The 25997-nt window shown below is 38.7% G+C and overlaps 1 protein-coding gene across 4 annotated transcripts in view; it reads right to left on the bottom strand.

Annotated features, from left to right (window-relative positions):
• The window catches only part of GMDS (GDP-mannose 4,6-dehydratase), a 659281-nt gene that overhangs the window by 283742 nt on the left and 349542 nt on the right, over nt 1-25997 (bottom strand). For all 4 annotated transcript variants that reach the window (XR_010413540.1, XM_064597281.1, XM_045866473.3 and 1 more), the window contains exon 7: nt 25531-25658. Coding sequence is in view for 3 of the 4 variants with exons in the window: in XM_064597281.1 (XP_064453351.1) it covers nt 25531-25658 (128 nt within the window). In the remaining variant the exon portion in view is untranslated. The remainder of the gene's footprint in view (nt 1-25530; nt 25659-25997) is intronic.

Here is a 25997-nt window from a genome sequence, read left to right as displayed (position 1 = left end):
ACCTTTTCTTCCCTCCCTAGGCCAATTCCTCGTACATCTAACCAGCAAGAAATGTATGTCTTCAGCAACAATCAAAACTAGAGAGAGGCAGAGTGCTGGCAGCAGAGCCCAAGCAGGCCCTGGGAGCCATGTTTTCTGGGAGCTGAAGAATCCGAGCTGCAGGCTCCTTGATCCCTCTGTGCCTAGTCTTAGTCCCAGAGGGCAAGCAGGCCTGAGTCACCTCCCAGGCCCAATACCTTGGGCTATGGACAGTCTGTGTTAATTAAGGTACATTTTCCACCTCACTGTATAACATAATTCTGACTTTTGACTACAGCAAGCTCTTAAAATCAGTCTTTTCTGAATAGCGTGTTAATACTTGGGCTTGGTAATAAGATGTCCTTGCTGGCACAGGCAGTGTTATTTTTTACAGTGCATACACTCATACTTATCAAAACTACATTAGGTCCATTAAGTCAGCTTTTCACCTCAGTGTGATTAAAAACACATAAGGAAAAATATATAATGGAAAAGACTATTCTAGGAGCCAGGCCACTTTTTAGGGAATTATAGTAACTTGGATCTGTTGAGGGTCATATATTACTGTTTCTAGAAACTAAAAGTCCCTCAAATAGAAAAAGTTACTGCATCTTCTCCAAATACTTTATGTACTAAGAGATTTCTGTTGTTCTTCCCCTCAGAGCTGGCACATTTTTAGGTAATAGTTTTGAAGGGCTGTCATAGCAATCTGCTGTGCCCTCTGGCATGCCATGGCAATGAAGTATCAAAGGGCCCCTTCCTAGTTTCCTGTCTATTCAGTCATCAGCAGATACTGCGTTCATCCTATGTGCTTGTTACTGAGTTTGACACTAAAGAAACCAAATCAAACAGCACTGTTGCCCTCAAGGGATTTGTTATCTGTCTGGATAGACAAACACATAAACAACTAAGTAATAAATCACTACTATGGAGGCTGCATGAACTAATAGGCTAGACAGTAGAGAAGGCCTATTGTAGGTGTTGGGAAGATTACAGTCCAAAGATAAAAGGGTACAATTTTATTTAAAGGTGAAAATACTTCAAATTGAAATATAAAAGCCTAAGGGATTAGAAAAATCTGGAAGTTCCTTTACAGTACCACAGGCTACGTCATATATCAATTGCCAATTGGCTCAGAGTTCTTGAAGTGTGTAAATTAAAGTTTGCTGAGAGTTGAGTATGCAAGAGTATTTAAAGCAGGCCGTAGGAAAGGTCTATTTCTCTAAATTTCCTGACTCTGAAAACCCAATCTTCACTCTAGAGACACACTGACCTGGGCTCTTCAGCTTCACATAGTGTTAGTGAAATTTAAATGTAGAATAAAAAGCAATTGTAAATATGAAATTTACTTATGGACTAAGCAATAAAGCATGAAATGGCAAAACTACTGAAAATATCAATTATCTGTACTTATGGAAACGTAAGTTTGCAGTAATTTTTTTTCTAGATAACTAAAATAAGAGGGCGTCCTTGAGAAAGGCCTTAGAAAGCCAAATACCATGCCACTAGATCCTTAACAATCCCAAATGATCTACCAATCTTCAGTAATCTCAATAGAAATACATAGTTTGATCATCTGGAAAACAGCTGAAATTGTTATGTCTGATAAAATGCAAAGGTATGTTAAAAGTCTATTTAAATTGCTACTCCGACGACAAGATATTCAGATTATAGGACAAAAAAATACTAAGAAGCTATATATAATGACTTATAATGTAGCTATTAAAAGTTGAGTAGTTTTAAAAAAATCCTTACAACTGGATATGGTTGTATATTTAAATCGTTGGGTCAGATAATAGATATAAAAACATTCAGATCACTTCAGTTGACACCACAGTGTTTTTCTGAAATCTGTTGAATTTACATGCCATTTCATCGTTTAAGTTCATAGGAAAAGTTTCATGTCTAGAATGTGAACATCAATATAACATAGTGAGAAAATATATCATTCTGGGAAAAACTGAAGTTTCCATTGATAAAAGCTTAATGTTCATATAAACACATGCTATATAAAATAGCAAACTATCCTAGTCACAAATAGCCTTATTTTTTCCTATCAAAGTATTCTAATTATTAGCACCAACTGTCTACTATAGATTGTTTAGCAATCAGGAGATTAACTGTTTTATTTATAAAGTTTCTAAATAGCCAGTTTTCAGATATTCAATATTACCACAGAAAAAGATTGCTGATGTGTTTTTAATCTTTGATGGTGCCCCCCATTTTTTTTTTAATCCAACTTCAGAATCAAATTTCTACAGTGGTAAATATTAAGTTTAAAGTTATATAAAAACATGGCCACTATGTAAGGTTTTAAATTATATGTTATATTTTGTTTTCTATTTCAAATGCAGTATTTTGTTTGTACATACAGAGAATTCGTCCATCTTGCATAGTCACTTTCATATAAACATGTTCCATGGGAATTTAATCTACTGCCCTTTTTTGGATGGTTATGTGGAATCATGTGGAACTAAACAAAAAACTGGGAGTAAATCCTAATCCAAAAGCTACCCCTGTCTAATTCAGCCTTCTGTGAATAAAACCACCTCAAAAGTGTTTTATCTGCAGAGCTTCTTTGGGCTAAAAAATTTACAAGTTCACTATGAACTAATTTTTATTAGTTCATTAGGCATTAATTTTATTACAATTTTTTTTTTTAAACAAGGGAACTCCTTTACTTGGTTCATTTTGTATCCTCAATTAAAACACAATTTCTGAGCTATTGTATTTTCCTTCCGTTTAAATACTGTATATGCATAGGCTGACATAGAATTTTTCCCTTGTTGGAGAGCTTGTTCTATTTCCTCCAAACTAGATAAAGTCCATTCAGATGCGTTGATGGGAGCCTCCCTCCCCCTTCCATGCCCTCCCAACCCTGGATGCTTTCCCGTCCTCCTCCAGCATATTCTTGGGTGGGCAGAAACCTGGGGAGACGCAGCCACCAGGCAGCTTGCTACTCTCCTAAAGCACATCTGGGCTTTATATCAGGCCTTTAATTAATCCTCAGTGAAAGCCAAGCTATGACATTTTGACTGGGCAGGCTCCAGTTCTGGACAGGTCTTGATTTATTGCGACTGAGTCTCAACCAACTTTGATTTATTTCAGCTTTGGGGAGGAGGGCAAGCTCAGAACAGAAAAGTGCTGTTGAATGTAGAGCACGTGATGTCAGCACAGGCCCTCCAGACTTCCGAGGGCTACAGGACAAACGGTTCAGAAGAGAATGGCCTCTGAGAAAGGCATTTAAAAAAAAGATTGAAGATTTAAATAACCTAAAATTGTACATAACAAAATAAATGCAATCATGGATGAGAGAAAATGGCTCCTGACGTAGCTGGCTGATTGCACAGCAGGGTAGGAGCCTTGGCCTTATCTCTTCCAAAAGGACAAATCCCAGTGGGGCATTAGTGTTAATCAGGGCTCTCATTTGCATGCAGCAAGCAGTGGCTCTGCCAAGCCTCTCCTTCCTAGCTGTGGGGAAAATTCTCCAGGACCCATTTCCTGGTTAGCAACACCAAACATCTTTTGGCTGATTAAATAAGGTCAGATTTCCCATGCTGATTTCTTTTTTTTTTTTTTAGACAGAACAAGCCAAAAGAAGTTATAGTTATTTGATCAAACAAAGACAAAAGAGTAAAGTTAACTAATGAATTTGTTTCTGTCGTGGGAAGGCTATCCGTAATACCCTTCCCTGACTGAAGCTTTGACAATGTGCTGAGCTCACTGCCAACTTGAGCAGAGCCATATCAGAATGGTGACCCCCAAGTGCCAAATGAGCATCCAAAGATGGAAGTCCAGCTAATGCTTCTTTACAGCGTCACCTGGCCTAGCATGATGCCCAGCACGCAGCGGGGGCTTCTACCACAGGATCTTTGACTACTGACAAGCCCTCTCCCCTCCCTGGAGGGCAAAAGCTGGTGCACATGTCCCTGCCTAGTGTCACAAGGAACACATGGGTGATAAAAGAAAAGTGTCAAAAATCACTGCAGGCAAAGTGAACAAGTTCCCCAAAGGGAGATAATGGTAGGAGAAATGGATTGCAAAAAAGAAGAGGTGGAGTACAGGAAAGGGAATAAGGGCATCAGAGATAGAGAGAGGTGGCATGGCCTAAGAGTAGAAAGCACATTCAAACTCCATTAGAACTACTATCCACACATGCTCTGGGCAAGTTACTTCACCAAGCTGAGCCTCCTTTCTTCATGGGCAAAATGGGGATAAAAACACCTATTCTGCAGGGTAGCTGTGAGGAGCAGAGGACAGGCTTGGAAAGCTCCTACCACCTTCGACATGGACACTCTAGGAGCTGCTGACACAGGTACTGTGTTATGACAGGGACAGGAAAAAAAGGTACTGGTGTTTACCCGTGTATCTGTCCACAGTACCAACATGCAGCTAGGGGCTTGGGCGGGTGAGCATGACCCTAAAGGGTGTCTGGGAACATGTGTGTAGGAGTCTCTGAGAAGGAATGCCCAGGTGGCTGTGAGTGTGTGCCACCCACCATGCTGTAGTATTCATTGACTCTTTCTTCACAGAGCCACCCAAAAAGGCTGCTCCTAAAGATACAGTCTTTACCTAAAACTACTGAATGAGTGACGCTTGTGACAAGGATTAATAGAACTGTTGCTCTGTGATCAGACCTGAGGTTGAAGCTCCTAAGCACAACTGTCAGGTAAGCTATCACGTTTCAGAGCTGGCTTTTCGTAACAACATGCATATGTAGAGGAACCATCTTGTGGGTGGCCGGTCCGCCATTCCTGCGCACGGGCAGTCACCAGCTCCAAGGCGCAGAGTGCCAGGATTTAGTAGGTAAGTGCCTAGCATGGCATGAGACACTGCACTTTGATTGAAATCCACCGAATGCCTGAGATTCTTAGGCACTATTCAGGCTACACCAACACACTAATTGCTGCAAGTTAAAGAACCAGGGTTGAAGTGAACACAGCACAATGAAGGGTAATTGTGTCACTGAAGCCAGGGTGTTGTAATTCTTATGGCCCTTCCTTTTTTTCACCTAAAGTGAAAGTTATCTGAATATGGCTATTCACTGATTTGGGAAATTAAACTCTTCACATCTCCGTGTTCTCTAGTTTCTCAAAGAGATTTTGAAGTTGGGAGGTTACAGAGCCTTGACTGAGAAATGCTGTACACTTACAAAACCTATTTAATATAGGGGACGGGACCTGGGTCTGCAAACCAGCCCTGCAGCTCCCAAAGCATTCTGTGCTGCAGACGAAGGGGAGGGCTCTGTCCCTTGGGAGCTGCCTTCTCATCACAGTGAGCCAGCGGGGCTGAAGGGGTCTGCAGAGTGCTCCCTGTTCTCCACAGGTCCAAGGCTACCACACCACAGCTTGCAAGGTCCTTCTCACCAGTTATCATCTGCCCAATAACAATGAGAGAGTAGGAAGGGGTAGCCCCAGATGCTGCAAGGAGGCAGGAGAAGGATGGCACTTGTCCGTCTGCCTGACCACAGAGGGTGAGTGCTTAGGCACATAGAAAAGCTCCATCATTTCCTTTGTCAATTTGTGAACAGGATGATGAAGGCTGAGGGTAATATTTCCATATGTTTGTACCTGCAATCTCACCCTTAACAGCATTTCTTGTTTTCACATATGTGGTTTCTCTCCCATTTGATTCTTGGCTTCTAGGGGAAGATGGCCATACACGCATGGGTCTGAGTGTGCATTTGTGTGTCTGTGTGTGCATCTACATTAACTTTAACTCCCCCCCACACACATTCAGATATTTTAAAACTCCATATGATGCAGAGGAAGAAGATGACAAACCAGTGGATGAGTCTCACAAATCAAGGGCCACACAGTTCTGTGTACCTATTTTCAGAGCAGAACTTTAGTAGAATTTAAACAAACAAACCTGGCACAAAGCAATAATTGTGACCTATGAATAGAGGTAACTTTCTAAAAGTATTTATAAAGAAGTTTCGTTTAAGTAATCAAAGACCAGATACCTGCTTTGGGCCAGTACAATGAAATAAGGAAAGTACTATGAACACTACTAGGAATGTCCTAACTTCAAGGGGGTCTTTTAACTGAAATAGGTGTACCCTTTTCTTATAGGACATAGTGTATTTATTTTCCCAGATGAGTAGGCCAATAATTTCATAAAGCAAATATCAGTGATTTGTTCACTGCAACAAAGCAAAGCTGTCACAGAACATAAAAGCTTTTCTCACTGTGAGTCAGTTTGGCCTCCATGGGGACACACGTTTTACAAAAACACAAAGAAAAATTTTAAGTTAATGTGCAGTTATAAATAAGACAGTGAATGCTTATATATTAGAGATAATACCTGATTAATAAATGAGCTATACCATTTGTTGTACATTCCTTTTCTTAACATTTTTCACTTAAAAGCTTCACCTCAGGTTTCTCTTTGAAAAGGAGCTTTTGAGTATTGACCAGTTTTGTTCTGAACTTCTTTAGGGAAAACATATTTACTGGACTCAAAAATTTTCTTTGAGATGCATACAGTTTGGTTTGTGATATAAACCTCAATAAAGATGGTATCACTTTAATATCATCCATCCCAGCTAAGAGAACTATTCAGAAAGGAACAAAGAGGTCATGGAAAGTAAATCACTTCGTTCAGCCAAAGTTCTTTCCTCTTCTTCATTTACTTCTTCTGATCATCACTCTGATCCTCAAACAAACTCGTGGCAATCTAAAGCATAAATTATTTACTCTCAGTTCAAAGACTAAAAAGAGAGACTGAGAAGTATGGACTTTGTTGTGCCTATTTGCTCATACACAACTGGACAAGTATTGGAATGGTCTCTAATACCCTTTTCCTTCATATTTTTAAATAACTAACAATGAGAGCAGAAATCTAAGAATCAGGAATCCCGGGCTAAAAATGGCAGGTTTGCCCCGGACCCACGGCTGACCCTAAAGGCAAGCCATTTTAGCCTCTAAGGGTGTTAAAACATCCACATCTCTGTAGTTAGGAAAGCTACACCAACTTGTTCAGAAACAAATAGTTTGAAATCCTTGGGAAAGAAGATGCTATGTAAGTGGAAGAATAACAAGGATTCACCTGAAACCTTAGTATATTAGTCATACCGATAAAGTTATAGATGTTTAATTTATTTGTCTTGCTGTCCGTAAGAATAAAAAGAACACACCATGAGACTTGATGAAGCTCCTTTTAAACAAAGAATTTTGGGTTTTTGTAACTAGTGAAGTTTGGCAGTCTCCAAAATTGAGTGGAATAAATCATACAGAAAGATGCAACTAAATTGTTCCCCCAAATTAAATAGATTTGTAGTCTGAAGTTAAAGCACATAATTAAATTTAGTCCAGAATTCCACTTGACACCTGAGATTCTGTCTACCTCTGAATCACCTGTCTGAAAGAACAGTCACAATGAATCTATCTAGTCTAAATCAGACACCCAAAGATATATACATACCCTGTTCCTCGTGGTTAATCCTATGTTAACAACTACATGCTTTCTAAGGTCCTTTACTTTAAAAATTCTGGGATTCTCTGGATTGCAAAAGGATCTTGCTCTAAGGTTTAAGTTGCTTTCTTTAACTGGTATCCACTGAATCACAGTGATTCTTGTATGACTGCTTTTCCCCAGGGGTAATCTGTATTCCAGACCATCGAAGATACCCACTTGAGCATGGTGCTGGCTACAGCCCTCCAAAACCTCCATGAACACTCTCTCTGGGAAAAAAACTGGGAAGAAAGTCTTCTTCCTGGTCCGTTGAGCATGCAGGGACTGCCAGGCTGTGGTCTCCATCCATTACTAGTGGGACAAGGGGAAGGCCACTGAAGTCACATCTTACAACAGAGAAAAATGACAAATTGCTTATCCAAAACATGGCATCATACAAGCATCCACAGATGAATCCATTTTCTCGCAGATGCCTTTCTCCAGGATTCCATAACTACATGTATGAATGCTGGTGTTAAAATATGCAACTCTGGGGGCGCCTGGGTGGCTCAGTCGTTAAGCGTCTGCCTTCGGCTCAGGTCATGATCCCAGGGTCCAGGGATCGAGCCCCGCATCGGGCTCCCTGCTCTGCAGGAAGCCTGCTTCTCGCTCTCCCACTCCTCCTGCTCTCACTATGTCTCTCTCTGTCAAATAAATAAATAAAATCTTTAAAAAAAAAAAATATGCAACTCTGTACATAAAGAAAGCAAACTCGAAATCTACGAATATACAGAATTTCACTGCAGTGTTTACTATAGTAGGAGCTAGTTTGAAATGTGACTTGGAATGTGGCTAATCCGAGTTAAGATTTGCTGTAAAGTGTAAAATACATCGTTACATAGATTGTGAAAACTTAGTAAGAGAAAAAAAACAAAGAATATAAAATGTCTTCTTAATATTTAATATTTTTTACATACATTTTAGATATATAAATTTGGTTAAATAAAATACAATATTAAAACTAATTTCACCTGGTTCATTTTATTTTTTTAAAATGTGTCTCCTAGGAAATTTAAAATTATATAAAATTAAATGGTTCATTTATGTGGCTTGAATGAATATTTCTATTGGATAGTGATGTTCTATAGAATTTTTTAGCCTGATAAGGAAAAGGAAATAAATGTTAAAGCTTGTTAAGAGCAAAAGCTTAAATTATTCAGGAATAAGTGATGAAAATTGGAAAAAAAAAAAGATGACATTGGGCTGTATAAATGATTTGTTTCACTTAGGAATTTTACAGTGTCAAAACATGAAAGCATAGTCTGCATCACTGAAAACAAAACATATTTTATACTAGATGGTCAATAAGCCTTTTATGGAAAAAGTGTTTCTTAGACTAGAATCGTATTCTCAGATTACGACTCTTACACTGCGTAGGACTCTAGCTCCCTCACTTTGAAGAGGAGAAAGTTAAGACACAGGATGATAAAGTGATTTGCTTGAAGCTCCACAGCTAGTGGGCCGCAAGCAGCAGAGCCTGAGGACCTGAAGCAGCAGGAGGCAAGCTCTTCACCAGGGCACACGGCCTTCTTGTGTCAGGCCATGCAGTCAGCTGTCTTCACCACAAAAAGTTCTCAAGATGAGAAAACAGTAGGCACAAACCAGCAAGATTTCATGTCCTATTTGGAGAGAAGTGCCACAAACATGTATTTTATTCTAATAAAACCAGCTCATGAGGTTAATGCCCTCTAGGAAATACATGATAAAAGAATTTCCCTGGGTGAGTTGAGTATTAACTCTTAAAAATTGCTACTGAAAAGTTGGTTTTGTGCTTTTAAGAAAAATCACTGCTAACTCAGGAGAAAGGGCATTTAACTTTATCACAAAAAGTTCACTGCATTAACCATCACTTAGAATTGTTCTACAACATTTGTGACTGTTGCAATGATTTCTGCATGAAGACTGTCTGGCTTATTTATTCATCCTAGTTACTGAAGTACCTCTTTCAAGGTGGTCTGATATGGGATAGGTTCCCGTAGTCTGGACTCTGCAGTCAAGGATACAGTGAGGATCTAGTTCATTTCTAACCTAAAGAAAACAGCAATATATACCATATATTTGATCTGAGTAATAGACAGGGCCATCCAAGAGTAATGTTTCTAAAAGTAATAAGCTTTCTCTACATACTGATTCGAGTAACCAGAGCTAGGGAAACTGTCTCCAGGGACATGCTAATGTCTCCCAAAGAAGGCCAGTCAGAAAGTTCAGCTGTTCTATCTTTGGACCATTAATACTGGATGTTGAGTCAGGCTACATCCCAAAACACCTACAACTGAAAAGTAATTCTTCTCAAATGAAAACTGGCATATTAAGTGTACCCTCTGGGTTTGGGGAATGTTTCCCATCCCAAAATAAATTTTTACGCACAAAGAGACAGTTAGAAATGGTCACTCCACTGATAACTATGTTTTATTCAGTAATCTGTGAAATAAGAGGAAAATGGCAAAAAAAGAGAAAAAACCCAAAAGCAGAACTTTATATTTTAATGTCCTTGTCCCTGTTCTTTCTCCCATTAAAAAAAAGTGTGGAGTTTGTCAAAAGAATGAACAGAAATCACAAGAGTATGATAGGCCTTCCATGTCGCATTGGCTCATTTTCAAGGGAAAAGAGTTATAGCAGAGAAAGGATGTTGCCACACGTATACAATAATAGCATTAACCATTCTGACTTGCAACATAAAGTGAACCATTAAAGGATTTAAATGCTCCTCATTAACTTTTATTAGCCTCAATTTTTAACTTTTTCTCTTCCTCTTAAAATTAAAAATGAGCATTCCCTTCAACTTTGTACATCTTCAAGCAGCATTCAGGCTAAGCAAGGTCTTGGAGGGGCAAAGACTAATATAGGAGGAAAAACACCACAAATAGCTGAATCCTCTGGTGCAGAGTGTTTTTCAGTGTCTCCCATCATAAAAAATAGTAAGTCTGAGCTCACAGTTTTTAAACTTCATGGAAGAATCAGAGATTTCATAGTCCTATACTTTTAGCATTTATCATCCCTAATCACCAAAAAGAAGTGACATAATTAAGTAATTTTGGAGAGGGCTTTTTATTTTTTTCTTAGTCCTTCCTATGTGTAGGCGTTAGATTAAGCACTTTAATTTTATTATCTTATGTAGTAAAATTTGTCCCCAAATGTAATGCCTACTGCTTGATGAACATGAAACCTATTTAAAAAAGAGAGACAGAGAGAAAAAAATACCATGAGGGTCTTCCTCTCTCCATAGCTTATGTATCTGAGTTCCACATAATATCGGGTGGATGGATGGATGGAAGGAAGGAAGGAAGGAAGGAAGGAAGGAAGGAAGGAAGGAAGGAAGGAAAGAAGGAAAGAAGGTAGACAGGCAGTCACGTACACAAATAAAAACCTTTTGATTCCATGTTACATTAAAAAGCAGCATTTCAGAAAAGAGAAAATAAGGTGAGAGAATATATGGTGAGAAATTTTTCAAAATCTGTGGAATGTTACAACATAAAAATACAGAGTTTCACCTCCTTATACACATACCTCTGTGGGAATATATCCAATTCCCAGATGATCTCTGAGTGCACTAAAAGGCCAAGGCAGCATTACAAATCACCTGTCAAAAGCAGATTTACCTTCCCTTCGGTCACACAAAATACAAAGTACAGAGAATCCTTCAGTTACAAAATTGGCTTGCTGTTATTGCTAATTTGATCCTTTAAAAAACTAGCTATTATACAAAAACACACATACAAATATTATTTAGCAATAAAAAAAGAAGGAAATCTTGCTGTTTGGGACAACATAAATAGACCTTGAGGGCACTATGCTAAATGAAATAAGTCAGAGAAAGACAAATACTGTATGATCTCACTTACATGTGGAATCTAAACAAAAACAAAAACAAAAACACTGAGCTCACAGATACAGAGAACAGATTGGTGGTTGCCAGAGGCAGGGGCTGGCGGCTGGTGAAATGGGTGAAGGTGGTCAAAAGGTTCCATTATAAAGTCATTATAACTTACTTACAAGTAAGTCATGGGATGTCATGTACGGTATGGTGATTATAGTTTTAACACTATATTGTATATTTCAAAATTGCTAAGGGAGTACATCTTAAAAGTTCTCACCAAAAGAAACAAATTTTGTAACTATATATATGGTAATGGATGTTAACTAAACTAGACTCACTGTCATGATCAATTTGCAATATATACAAATATTGAAAAATTATGCTGTATACCTGACACTAATATACAGTGGACCCTTGAACAATGCAGGGGTTAGGAGCACTGATACCCCTGAACAAAAATTCATGTATAACTTTTGACTCCCCAAAACCTAACTACTGACAGATTACTGTTAACTAGAAGCCTTACCGATAACATACACAGTCGATTAACACATATTTTGTCTATATATTATATACGGTATTCTTACAATAAAGTAAGCGAGAGAAAAGAAAATGTTATTAAGAAAATCATAAGGAAAACACATTTACAGATGCTGTACTGTATTTATTAAAAAAAAAATCTCTGTAAAAGTGGATCCACACAGTTCCAACCTATGTTGTTTCAGGGTCAACTATAAGTTACATGTCAATTATATCTCAATTTAAGGAAAAAAAAAACTAGTTACCATTAACTGATTCTAAGAAAACCTGCATATTGTAAGCATGTCTCAATTATATTTTCAGTCACCTCAGCTTGCTGGCATGCGAATTTGGTAGCCCACTATCTAAAAGACATTTTAGAAGCATTTTCTTCCTCAAAGAATAGAATGGTGTAATTCTTTTTAAAAGACTATATTTCAGTCACAGAAAAAAAATAATGCTATGTCATAATGACAATAATATGCATTTTTTTCCACCTTGGAAACTTTAGACTTGAAAGAAGCCTTTAGTGGAACTTTTCCATCACTCCTGTTGAATTCTAAGACCACCAGTGGAACAGTACCACTCGGAAAACCACAGGGCTGGCCTTGTTAGAATACACATAGAGTTGCTGAGGAACAGGAAACGAAGCCAGATGGTTCTGCTGAGGGAAGCACTTTTTTTTTCTTTATAAAACCAAAAAAGCACTAATAGGTCAAACTCAAATGCAGATATGGTAAAATGGAAAGCTAACAGGGAGATTTATGTAAATAAGACAAGTACAGTTTTGCATTGTGTTCCCATCCATACCAGTAAATAGATATTGTGGAGTGGGGGGAAGGAAGGAAAACACAGTAGATCTATACCATAGATCTGAATGGTTTTCTTGATGGGGAGAAAAGCTACTAGCAATCTTTAAACAGGCACTGCTGCAAAAATTTGGAAGCCAATAGCATATGATTTGTGTTAGACTGAGCACCTATGAATTATCACAAAAATGATTTGAAAAAAATAAACCTTTAAATACAGAGTCTAAAGTAACTACAGTCTACACTCTGGCTTCTTGAACATCCAATTTAATGTGGTTGTTCACAATCACATGAAGGTCAACTGTGATACAGCACTCAACACAAGCTTCTGGGGTGAGGCCAGGAGAAGAGCCTGGTGCTTCAGGTCCCCTTCTGTCCCTCGCTCACCGTGGCCAAGGCCGAACCATACCATGTGCAAATGCACACTTGGACACAGGTAGGTGTCTCCTGCAGCACCCAGTCTCTTGTCTTCTTTGACCAGAAAGAGAGGCTGAGAGACTAAAAACATGGCATCATGATCTCCCTTACCAAGCAGGTTGGCCATGGGCCATGGCTCTGGCTAACAGAATGCTAGAGCTGGTCACCCAGAGATCTGAAGTCTTCTCTTCCTTGACATAGTCCTAGGGGATTTATTTGCACAGGACAGCTGGGACTGCTGCCACCCTGGAGTCATGAGAGAAGGAATGATCAGAGATTTGGCCCTGCCATCTATGAATTGTGCAGCAGCTTGCACCCTCCTCTGGACTTTTCATGGTGAGTAAAGTAACCCCTAGTAAGCCGCCACTTGTAACTGAGCCGTCACTTGTAACTGAGTGTAATTACACTAGTGTAATTCCTAACTGACGCATGAACCACCTAGATGATGAGTCTCCACAGCTATGACAAAATGCACCCTGTAACCCTTTTGTTGGTCATGTGATCTGACAGACGCTATAGTAGAAAGAGCACAAAAGACTGCGGTTATGTTCAGACTCTGAACCAGCCATGTTTTGTTTTTGTTTTTAAAGATTTTATTTATTTATTTGTCAGAGAGAAAGAGAGCATAAGCAGGGGGAGTGGCAGGCAAAAGGAGACACGGGGCTCGATCCCAGGATCCTTGAATCATGACCTGAGCGGAAGGCAGACGCCTAACAGACTGAGCCACCCAGGTGTCCCTGAACCAGCTGTTTTATCTCAAGTCAGTGAATATCTCTGAATAATGAGTTACTTCACCTGTTAGACGAGGGCACAGGATCAGAAGATGTAGCAAGTTGTTTCAGTCTTTAAATTAAATGAATCAATGAAGCTAATCTGGTTTTAGGTCTATTCCTTCTCAGGTATTCATTCATTCCATAAAAACACACTGAGCACATCCTATTTTCAGATGCTCTGAAGGGCACTGGGGTCTACAAAAGAAGGTCAGCATGGGGATGAGATGTGGAGAGTTTTGTGTGTAAGAAGGCTGCCCAGCCAACTTGGGATAAGGGCTCTGGTCGCAGGGACTCAGAGGGCTCTGAATAAAGGGTGACAGGACTACAGGGAAAATGGTCAAACCTTGTGGTTAAGCGGCTGGGGAAGAGAGTAAACAAAAGGAGGCAGCTCAGAGTGACCCCCAAAGTAGAGCAGAATTTTGAGAAGAAATGAGCAGACTGGCGAACCACCTCTCAAACATGCTACAAAGATGGAAATGAGAGGTAGGCTATACTTGAAGATCTTAAAATTCTTGCTGGTGTGGTATCAGCATGATATCACAAAAACTCATGTGATATCATAGAAACTCATGTGATAATCATGGTTTTCATGTAATTAGCCTTTTATTACCATGATGTTTTTGCTACTCTATTCTATATGGAAAACACAGTTGTAGGAAAAAGAGAGGAAGCCCACTAGTCACCTATTCACAATATAATGCTGTTCACACAGTGCCCAGTGCACAAATAAAAGAGGGCGTACCAGCTGTAGTTTATCACGCTTTAAGAAAGCTTTCATTGAGCAAAGCTGGGTGGTTAATACTCAAACTATGAGCCCTATCAAAGATGCTCTGAAGTAGGAGTTTCTGATACCGTCTCCCCCCACCCACAAAGAGAAAAAGAGAGAGAGAGAGCATGCGTGAGATGGAGGCAGGGGTGGGAGGATGGAGAGGAGAGAGACCGGAAGGAGGAGAAAAGGAGGGATGGGCACAGAAGGAAGGGGTGAGGGAAGGAGCGGGGGGAGGGAATATCAGTGCACTGTGAGTTAGGAAAGATCCTACTGACACGCTTAACTAAGCCAACACAATTTCTTTGAGTCTCACCAGACTTCTAACATCCCGGAGCCCTATATCACGCGCAATTAAACAAGCAAACCGGTAATTCATTAGGGATAATTTTAATGGATGACTCATTTGGCCCAGCCAGTCAACGATGCTTTGGTTTCCCAAAGGCTCTAGCAGATAGTTAACTACAATGAAGCTTTCAGCTGCCACTGACAAAAACAATGGAATTTAAGCCACCTATGCCATTTCTTCAAACTGCTTCAGTTTTTTTGAAGATAAGGATCAAATGAAATGATTTCTGTTAAACCTGTATTTCCTGTACAGAGTTGATATCTTCTTCAAATTATATGATTGTACAACTATTAAGTTAACAGTTACTGCAGAGGAAGTCTCCCATTTAGAATATATGACCTGGCCCTTTAACTTTTGGCTCTTCATATGTTTTAGAGTTTCTTTCTAACTCAATTTCTCTTATTTGTGCTCTTTGTTTCACAGAATGGGTAGAAGGCCATTAGTAAAAATTCTAGTTCATTTGTAATTCCTGGTGAGGTAATACTTGTTAGATGGTCAACTTTTGAAGTTAGTGAAAAAAAAATGGTTTTAAAATCTCACAGGAATGACTCAATATACCAAGAATCAACCCAGAAACGCTGTGCTGCTTCACCCTAAGGGGCTGCGCTGAACAGCCGGTGGGGCCAGGCTGGAACCCACTGTACGATACAAGGCCAGGGCATCTCCGTTCAAAGCCAGCTTTTTCATATGGAAAATGCAAATAATAATTCCTGCTCTCCTAATCACTGACTGAGATTTGTTGGGAGAATCGAATCCAAAGATGTAAATGATAAAGCACTACACAAATACAAGAGGATAACCTTCGGGGGGTTAAAAAAAAAAAAAAAGTCTGGTGAAAGCTCTTTGTATTTTATTTTCAAACCTGAAATTTAAGATCCAGTGAAAATCAGCAAGTAATTCTTGATCTAAAGGAGATACTGTAAGAAAAAACATGTGAAACTGCGAAGCCCCTGGGATTCTGATCTTTGCAAGGAGCAAGAAGCCAGTGCCACACCCAGGATGAGTATTTGTATTGTGTGGACATGGTGACAGAATGGCCAAGAGGCAAGGGCCTTGGTCACCTTCCTGGAATGCAACCTGCCTCCTCCAGGCTCCACCCAGGCAACCCACACACCATTGCCCCTGGGGCAGAAGCACACCACTCCACTTCGGGAGTCAGAAGCTGGAGGATGGACCTGGGAACAGAGATCTGTGAAACCAGGGGAGGAAAGGAAATTACACACTCAGAGAACCCAAAAAGATACTGTGGAATACTTCTCTTTTCTGCTAGCTGCATGGTTTATGTAGGTTTTCTACAGCTGCTATCCTAGAACTCCATATAAGAATCTTTAATTTTTACATGTATTTAAAAACAAAGTCCTATTATTAGAAAGTGACCTGCTCCATGTGTGTGTGTGTGTGTGTGTGTTTTGGGGTGGGGGGGATACAATAGACTGGGAGGCAGGACGGGAAGGGGGAAGGAATGGAAGAGTGAAAGTTTTCCAAGACAATAGAATCTGTGATGGAAATCCTGCTTTATCTAGAAGAATCCTCTATCAAATGAGAGTCTTGAAAACTGAGAAGAAATATAGTGAGGACCACACAAGTAAAGAGGTTTCTGAATGAGCAGATAGATGTCAGCGTTACCAGTCATGCTGAGGGGCACTTATCTTGTAAGCTAATGCCACTTTTGTGATTATTGAAATTCTGTTTGGTAAATCAGGACCAGTATATCATTCTTTCATTCTACTTTTTCCATCTGCTCATATATCCTTCTTTTACAAATAGGAATAGAGTCTAATGATAGTAGAATCTGCAGATAATTGGGAAATCTACCACAGTATGAGAACATATGGGCACTATTCAGTTTTCCTTTACAGTCTGCATGCAACAAGAGAGAAAACTGCTTGAAAACATTACTTCCTGGAGTCAAGTAAATCCATCACAATAAAACCTAAATGTGGTAAGATCATATTCAGTAGGGAATATCTTCTGCTAAGTTTAGAAAATAATCTTTTAATAATGAGAGGAATAAAACAAATTTTATATATAGTCATTTTTATAAATTGTATAAAGAAATGGTCAAATAGAGTATTTATTGGGCATCTGCCATTCTGTACCAAGCATGTTGGGAGGCACAATTACAATAAGGAGGAATAATATCCAGTTCCTGCCTTCAAGGAGCTTCCTTGAGAGACTGATACTAAACAACTAACCACTTCGTATCCTATGTTTGTGGAGGAATGGTTTGGTTCTCAGAGATCTCAATCTACTTGGATTCTTCAGAAAGTAATAAACAGTAATGAGTTAAACCCAATCATTCTCCTCATAATATGAGGAAAAAATAGCAGAAGTGATCTCAAATATTTTACGTGACTTTGAGAGAAAGCTGGGGAAGCTATACTAAGGAGTAATTCCATCTCTTTCTTTAGGAGCTTGACTAATAATTTCCATGGGAGACTCAAATCAATAATGCATAAACAGTTTTGCAAGGGTTTCTCAATTTTGCCTTTAAGGAATACTGCTTTTATAAAACTACCCTTGTAAATTAACTAGGCATGGTGGAAGCCCCAGTCTATCTTTTCTAAAATGAAAAAGGGATCTCACTTAATGGTATCCCAAATTTGTCCATTTGGGGCATAGTTAGCTTACATGTGTGATACCTTCAGTTTCTGAAACAACTGTAAAAGCTACATGGGAAAACCCTTTGGAAATCTGACCCCAAGAGGATGGTGGTGGCTTTTGAATATTCTTGAACCACAAAAAGGCACAGAGTAAAGAACATAGAACAAAGTCAATCACCTATTTTAAAGCTATTTAACTGGCAAGTCAAAGTGGCAGACATTTCATTCCTGCACAGCATCTATTTCCAAAAAGAGTCCAAAAAGGTGTCTGCCTCTTGGTCTTAAAATCGCTGCCCTGCGGTGCCTGGGTGGCTCAGTTGGTTAAGCGACTGCCTTCGGCTCAGGTCATGATCCTGGAGTCCCTGGATCGAGTCCCGCATCGGGCTCCCTGCTCGGCAGGGAGCCTGCTTCTGCCTCTGACCCTCCCCCCTCTCATGTGCTCTCTCTCTCTCATTCTCTCTGTCTCAAATAAATAAATAAAAAAAAAAATCTTAAAAAAAAAAATCGCTGCCCTGGGCGAACAATCCATGGGACAGATCAAGGTATCCATCACAGAGACTGCCCCTGAGTTCAGATCTAATTGCTCTATAAAGCCATCAGCTATCCCAGCTTTACTAAACTCAATAGGTAGAAGAAGAAATATTTTTCTTGTAAGCAATTTGTAAGCAAATGCAAATTTGTAAGCAAATGCAAATGATTCAAACTCACAGAGGGGATCAAAATTTTTTCCTTACCTAGAAAGAAAAGATGAGAATCTTTGAGACTTCACTGCTACGATTCTATGGCAGAAAATAAGCAGAGATGTTTTCTAGCATGATACACAGAAGCAGAAAATAAAATGCATGTCTTTGCCTTACAGAAAATTCTGTTTGGAAGGTTTTTTGCTTTGTGGCTTTGGATGTAAAGGCAAAATTAACGCGCTTGTATTAAAGGGTCCCCTAAGGCTAAGCCCGGAAACCTGGAGCCTGGGCTCCTGATGGCAGCAAGAGGCCCGAAGTGGTCTGAGAAAGTCACAGAAAAGGGCCACACGCCCGGGCTCTGTGAGGACAAAACATGTAATTTTAGTAAATGATTTCCTCTGAATAAAGCAGGTAAGTGGGATAAAACCAAACAGTACTTTAGAATGAATGTAAAAATGAGGGTTTTGACTCTGTGTGTGTGTGTAGTGGGGTATGTGTGTGTATGAGAGAGACAGTAATTTATGGGCATTTCTAGGCATGGGACACACGAAAGTAGGAAATACTTGCAAATGCTTTCTGTCCTTTCCAGAGAGCACTAATGTAAAAATGAAGCATTTAATATTAAAGATATATACCTTCTACAGGCAAAATCATCACTAAATTTAGGTGATGTCATATTTTATAAGAGGTAATTATGTCTATATCACATGAATAGTCTTGTTACTGAAGTTAAAGAGCCAGTTTTCATTTGTGGGCAGAGGCAGATGTGAAGTGGGAGGCACCAAGGAAAGGAGAGACAACAGAGAGAAGCAGGAAGGACAGAGGAGAGCGCGAGGAAGGGCAGCTCAGCCAGGATGAGGAACAGCATACAGACACTGGGCAGGCCCCACTGGGGGTAGAAGGAGAAAGCTCCCGAACCTCACGGTACACTTTAGATGTAGGTAAATGAGTGTGATAATCTGAGTAACAGGAGGCTTTTTACACTGTTTTCCTAAGACTGTTTTCAAGAACAGAGCCATGACTTTCTTAGGTACAAGAAGTCATTTCATGATCCACAGTGGTGTGATGACACTTAGCATCAGTGGGAGTGAGTAAAGGGTGGAGTACAAGCTTCTACCTTAATGTGGTTAATTGCTACCCATTAGAACTTAAATGGCATTTACACGAAGTTTCATAATTCGTTTCCACGGGCATTATATCTACTGAATATGCAACTCCACTCCATATTCATTTTCATTCTTTCTCTCCACGTAAATGCACTTATACACATTTGCCAAGAACTACTTTTCTAACTTAATGTCAGATGCTCAATTTTAAATTTTTTAAATACAACTGAAAATATGATCTAAAAATGCATCCACCTCCTTGTTTCTTAACTATCTGTGGATGAAAACTTGATGAATAATCTATCCTAGAAATTCTGCTGGTATAGTCTTCATTCACTGAGACAACAATTTAAACAGAGCCTAGTGTTCCTGGGATTTGGGGGCTTGGCCACTCCTGTGATGTCATCCCCAATCACTCAAGACCTGGTCAGTGGAAATAGGGCAACTATGACTTCCTGCATTTCTGTTAAGTGAGGCCTTACCTAAAGAACAGATTCTGGTTCCATGAACACTTTAGAGAATTCAAACACAACAAGAAATCGAGCTACTTTCCTGAACAAAAAAAAAATAGAAGCAAACAGTTTGTTGACATTGTTGCAACAAGTAAGCATTCCCTTAAATAAAATTTCAGAAAGTTTAAATGGCATCCTTTTCTTCCAGATTTGTGTGAATTAATACAGGATGCAAAATGCTAGCAGCAGACTGCCAGATAAGGAAGAAAGAAAGGGAAACACTGGTTAATTCTCCCCAGCTCTCTCAACGGTCTACCTGCCCCCCTGCCAGAGGCTCCCGGGCTTTCCCCCAGGTCTCTGGTATCAACGGAGAACTGAAGGCTGTAAGGAAAGTTAACTCATGTAGACTTTGGACAATAGACAATGGATAGCTAGGGAAGGACACCTGACTACCCATTTTCCCCAAACGTATCCTCTGCATCTTTGCCTAATACAGTCAAAATAATGGGTTCAGCAAGATCTGATCACTGCCTCAGCCACATGCTGTCCTCCAGATACTTCTCTTCCCCTTGGACTACAAATGGCATAAAGAGAAAAGGGAGAGAAGCTCAATATCTTGTCTCTCTGGGAAATGGAAAGTTAGCCAGACCTCACTGCTTATGTCTCTGCTCCCCTCAAGTCAAAGTGAATTAGTGGTTATGAGAATGGCTGAGGTATCAGGCCTGGGCTGGAGTTCGGGGTTCATTCACCTCTGTTGGCCATGGTTTTGGGCAAATCATCCCCAGAACTCTCCAAACCTCAATTTCTTCATCTGTAAAGGACTGGTGTATGTATCACATAAGATAATGTATGTAAAGTCCTCAATAAAGTTTCTGGCACATAATGAGTGTCCAACATTTGGCAATTTTTATTATTTTTTTTAAAGATTTTATTTATTTATTTGACAGAGAAAGACAGTGAAAGAGGGAACACAAGCAGGGGGAGTGGGAGAGGGAGAAGCAGGCTTCCCGCCAAGCAGGGAGTCTGATGCGGGGCTTGATCCCAGGACCCCAGGATCATGACCTGAGCCAAAGGCAGACACTTAACGACGGAGCCACCCAGGTGCCCCTACTATTTTTTTCTAAAACTAGCTTTTTTAAAAATTAATCTATGATCCCTGCCAAAAAAAAAAAAAAAGGAGGAGGAGGAGGGGAAAGAAGGAAGAAAGAAGGAGGGGAGGGAGAGAGAAAAGAAAGAGGTATGTGTGAGAGACCATTATATTAAAAATTCAGATGAATCTCAAAAATCCTCCCCTAATAATTTGAACGTGCCCTGGATTGCCTTTGCGCCAGGAGAACTCTCCAAGAGCACCTGTATGGTCAGTTGTTGGCAGTAAAACCTCATGATATTTTTTAAATGGCTTTTTGCTGAGTCTTGGAAAAAACTCAGAGTTAGGTCACTTGATTATCCATGTATCCCAAGAGCAAGGACCCTCTTGTGAGTGGTAAAAACTTAAAGATACTTCCAGTCCAGCCCTTGTCAATTAGCTCACCTCTCAATATTTTCCGGCTATAGTTGTATTCTAGCTAGTTTCATCAAGGTAGGATCACACTGGGACCTTGTTAACCAAACTGTTACCATTAATTTTAAACATATGGTGTCATTTTCTACCTCTGCACTGCTAGATGTTAATATATATTTTTTATTGAAAGGGTGGCAAAATTAAATAAGTTTGAGAAACCTTTATTAATCTTAGCAGGCCACGGTGCATTCATATATCCTAAGTTTGGAGAAGTCAGTCCTAAATAAAGAAATCTGCTTACCTTTGTGCAATTTAGCACTGTGCAGGCTTATTGGGCTTTATACAAAGTTTAAAAGACTGTCATGTGTAGCAACTAGAACCATGACCATGGTAGGTACTGAACAGAAGATATGTGGAAAGACCAATGCCCCCTAGAGAAGTTAGAGGTCCTCTCCTTTGCAGTTGACCATGCAGTTAAAATGTCGACTACCTGAATTTGCTTGGATGTGGTATACAACAGCCCCCAGTGTGTTCTCATGAATACAAGGAGTTACTTCAATGTATGTGGAGGGCAGCAGGCATGAAAACAGAGCAAGATGGTGTCATATAATTATGTAAGAAGATAAAAATATTTTAGAAGTTTGAATTGTCAACTGACTATATCCCATAAGAAGTGCAAATTCTTGATAACCTGTGTTTGTGTAAACTGAGTATTTAGAGCTCTGATCCATCAAGCACTACAGAAGTTTTTAAACAGTAATATTTTTTCTCAAATTGCAACAATAATTGTTAGTTGTTAATTATAGAATCTGGGTGGAGGGTATATGGCTGCTCATGGTAAAATTAATTCAACAATCCTGTAAGTTTATAATAAAATATTGGAAAAGATATAACTGCATATAACTTGTTTATCCTGAAGTACAATAAAATTTAATATAGTTTTTATATTCTTTTTTTTTTTTTTAAAGATTTTATTTATTTATTTGTCAGAGACACAGCGAGAGAGAGAACACAAACGGGCAGTGGGAAAGGGAGAAGCAGGCTTCCCGCCGAGCAGGAAGCCCGATGCGGGGCTTGATCCCAGGACCCTGGGATCATGACCTGAGCCGAAGGCAGACACCCAACGCCTGAGCCACCCAGGTGCCCCTAGTTTTTATATTCTTCATTTCAAGTTGAAATACTGCTTACCCACTCAAATTAAGTTTTAAATCATTTTGATCTAGGAAACAAGACTATAAATGGATATTAATGAACCTGAATCAGCAACAGGAAATGGCTTTGTATAAACTGTTGCAAAAATGTTTACAAGACAGAGGTAGATTCTAATCATGAATGTACAGCACATTAATGCTAATTTTTTACAGGGTTGTTATTATGCCCTTTTCACAGATGGGTAAACTGAGATATAAAACCCTAAGCAAATCACTGACACAGCTAGGATCCCTACACTGTTTGTCAAATGCTCTCTACTCTTCATCGTGGAAGTTCATCCATAACTAAAAAAGTACGTCACTTAATTTAAAGATTCACCAGTACAATATGTTTGTGTATAAATGAGAAAGATTATATAATTCAAATGAGTGTAAATAAGATGCTATTATGACTTGCTTGATCTGTACTTGCCAAGGCTTCTTTATTCTAAAGTTGGTTATAGCGCCAGGATGCAGATATACTCTAAACAAACAGTGCTTCTCTTTTTTCATTCTTATGCTTGTTGACTTTAATTCTGGCAACATCTACTTTTAGTCACAAGTCTGTGAAGTAACTTCATTTTAATACATTTAGAAATGCAAAGGATGATGATATTTCTTAAAATGGAAACAGCAAACAATGAATTCTTAATAATGGCATTTTTTTTTTAGAAATCAAGAAATTTAGATGTCTTTCAGGACCCATAAATGAGAACTATACAATGCTTCTTACATCATCAACATGTGTTACTGTCTGAACCCCAGGGGAATCCTTCATAGCAAAACCTATTTGTATTGTGGAACAAATCAGGTCTTGAATGCCAATGAGAATGACTTAATTTTGTATGTCTGTTTCTCCATAAAATTTGAAAATTTTAGATTCTTACTGAAAGGTCAGAACATTTTACTTTTGCATGGATGGTTTGGCTTCTTGGGCTCACTGTACCAACACCATCCTGTCAAGGAATCTTCAAAACAGCATTTGGGAAGACCTTTTTGAAGTCTTTGAGCCAAAATGTATATAAAATGCTTTTACTTTAAATGAAAACAATTGTGGCCCCTTTGTTTCAAAGTTTGAGCTACACCCAGGACCAGTGCTAGGCTTGGCATTTTGGGAGTGAGATGATAGCACAGTCCTTCTTCCAGCTCTGCTGAGCTCACAAAAGACTTACTCATTACTCTGTATTTATTTAATAGTGTTGTGCATTTTTTTTCTGGCCTATTTTTAAAATGTCATTAATTTTTTTTTCTGATTGAAAAAGTTTACATTCACTTCAAATATATGGAAAATATAGAAATATAAAGAGGAAAATAAACATAACCAGTAATAAGCATTATTAACATTTGGTATGCTGTTTCACTATCAAAATCTATTTCTGAGACTCACCACTGAGCGTGGAACCTGATGCAGGGATCAATCTCATGACCCTGAGACCATGACCTGAGCAGAAACCAAAAGTCTGATGCTCAGCTGACTGAGCCACCCAGGCACCCCTATTTCTGAGTTCTAATAAAAACTTCATTTTTTACCCTGGTGCAAAAAAAAAAAAAAATTAAATGGAATGAAATTTGATCTATTTGGTTCTGAATTTGGAGAACAAGAGTTTGGAAAAGAAGGTACCTATATAGCTTTCTATTGCTCTAAGTATATACAGATAGCTAGAGTGATATTTTTGAAAAAGTAATGTATTCATTTTTATAAAACTTACCTCATATTTTTAAGTAGGTTAGGCCATATAGGTTAGACAAAACAGAGTGTCAGCATCTATTGATAACATCTCCTTTCTCCTACTTCTTAAAATTTCTGAAACTGTGGCCTTATATATTTTTTAATGTAATGTTCTTAAAATGTACCTAATGTCTACTGTCGTAAAATAAATGCCTCTTTGTAATGACAGCTTAGAAGAACATACTGAAATGATATAAATGTTACACTGTTTAAAATTTAAAATTAGAGCTAATTTTTTATCCATAATATAAATCAGTATTAGGTGTTCAAGTATACATTTTTAATTGTAATAAACAAAAATAATAACACTGCCAAGACTAACCTCTGTGTTAACAAATAAACTACTTGTTTGCTTTCTTTCGTAAATGTTCAAGTTTCTTTTTGAATCGCATCAATGAACAAGGAAGCCAAATCCGGTTTCCCAGAGACGAATCATTAAGGACAGAAATAGTTTCCTGAACACAGGAAATCTGTAAGCACCTAAACAAGGACAAGCAGACTCCAGGGAAAAAGACAATGTTACCAACATGCTCCTTCATGTCTGGCCACAGAAACCACCATGGATATTTAAAAGCATACTGATCAGGGAAAGGTAAAATATAACCATTTGCTTAAAGTAAAATCACACTACTTATACATGTAACATATCTAACCCAAACCAAAATTTAATGTGTATCTAAGTCCCAAGAACGAAAATTCAAATTTCCCTTTAACTATATCCAGTATTATGCAATAGCATCACTATTAGCAATTCTCTTTTTAATGAACAAAATTTATTGGTGTGCAAAGTCATACTTTAAGAAATGTGTAGGGTAATAACCAGAAATCAAAAGCTCCATAAGAATATTACTCTTAGAGTACCTTAGTAGCATAATGTAAATCTGAAAGTCTTGGATTATACAAATTGAAATTAGGTAGTATTTCTTGAAGCTCTGAGAACTTCACCTTTATACCTAAAAATTCTTTCACAGTTAGTTATATGTATATTGGGCAGGCAGGAGGGAGAAGATGCAAGAAGCGAGAAGGAGAAAGAAGCTTTAGAAAGAAAAGAACACTACTCAAACATTTTTTCATCCATCATCCAAAAGAATGACCAACACCTTCATTTTAAATAACAAAAAGAACAATTGTGAGAGGTTTCCACATTCAAGGAACACTCAGTGTAATCTACAAGTAAAGCTGAATTGTGGAGCCTTAAAATGAAAGTAATAAGTTTACACATATCTGCATTAGCAAAATTTTATATGCTACCACCTCTTGTAGGTCATGCTTTTCCACTAGAGGCCCGGCATTGAAAACACCAACTGATGCAGGTATTTTTAAGAACATAATGAGTCAGTTCCTACCTCTACATAGTCCTTGGCATGGCCCCAATCTCGTTTGGCATCCAGATTTCCCAAGCTGAAACATTCCAGTTGTCCAAGGTAAATCTTAGCCACTGACCGGCTAATTTTTCGAGTAACAAAATTAGCTCCTAAAAAGAGAGAAAAAGGTGTATTATCAGTATAGTACATTTGACATTTAACAGTTTGGTGAACCAAACCCAATCTCAGCCTCTGGGCATTTCTTTTCATTTTTATCCCCCCTTCTTTAAAATAAGAATAAAAGAAACCCATCATTAACTGTCATTTAGATAAGTTAAGAAGCTCTAATTCCAAGTGTCACATCAGCTCTACTTTCATAACAAACATTTTTCTTTGGGGGACGTCTTAACATTCCTAATTTGCTGCTGCTATATGTGACCCAGGCATTAGGCCAAAGAAAAGCTATTGGAATGCCAGTTTTTAAACAGAAAATTCAAAAGGGTTGTATA

This window comes from Mirounga angustirostris, unplaced genomic scaffold (assembly GCF_029215605.1).
Source record: "Mirounga angustirostris isolate CCGP_5_RB_7025 unplaced genomic scaffold, mMirAng1.0.hap1 SCAF_8, whole genome shotgun sequence".
Lineage (NCBI taxonomy): Eukaryota > Metazoa > Chordata > Mammalia > Carnivora > Phocidae > Mirounga > Mirounga angustirostris.
Note: the sequence above shows the minus strand (reverse complement) of the source record. Positions and strands in the feature narration are given on the sequence as shown.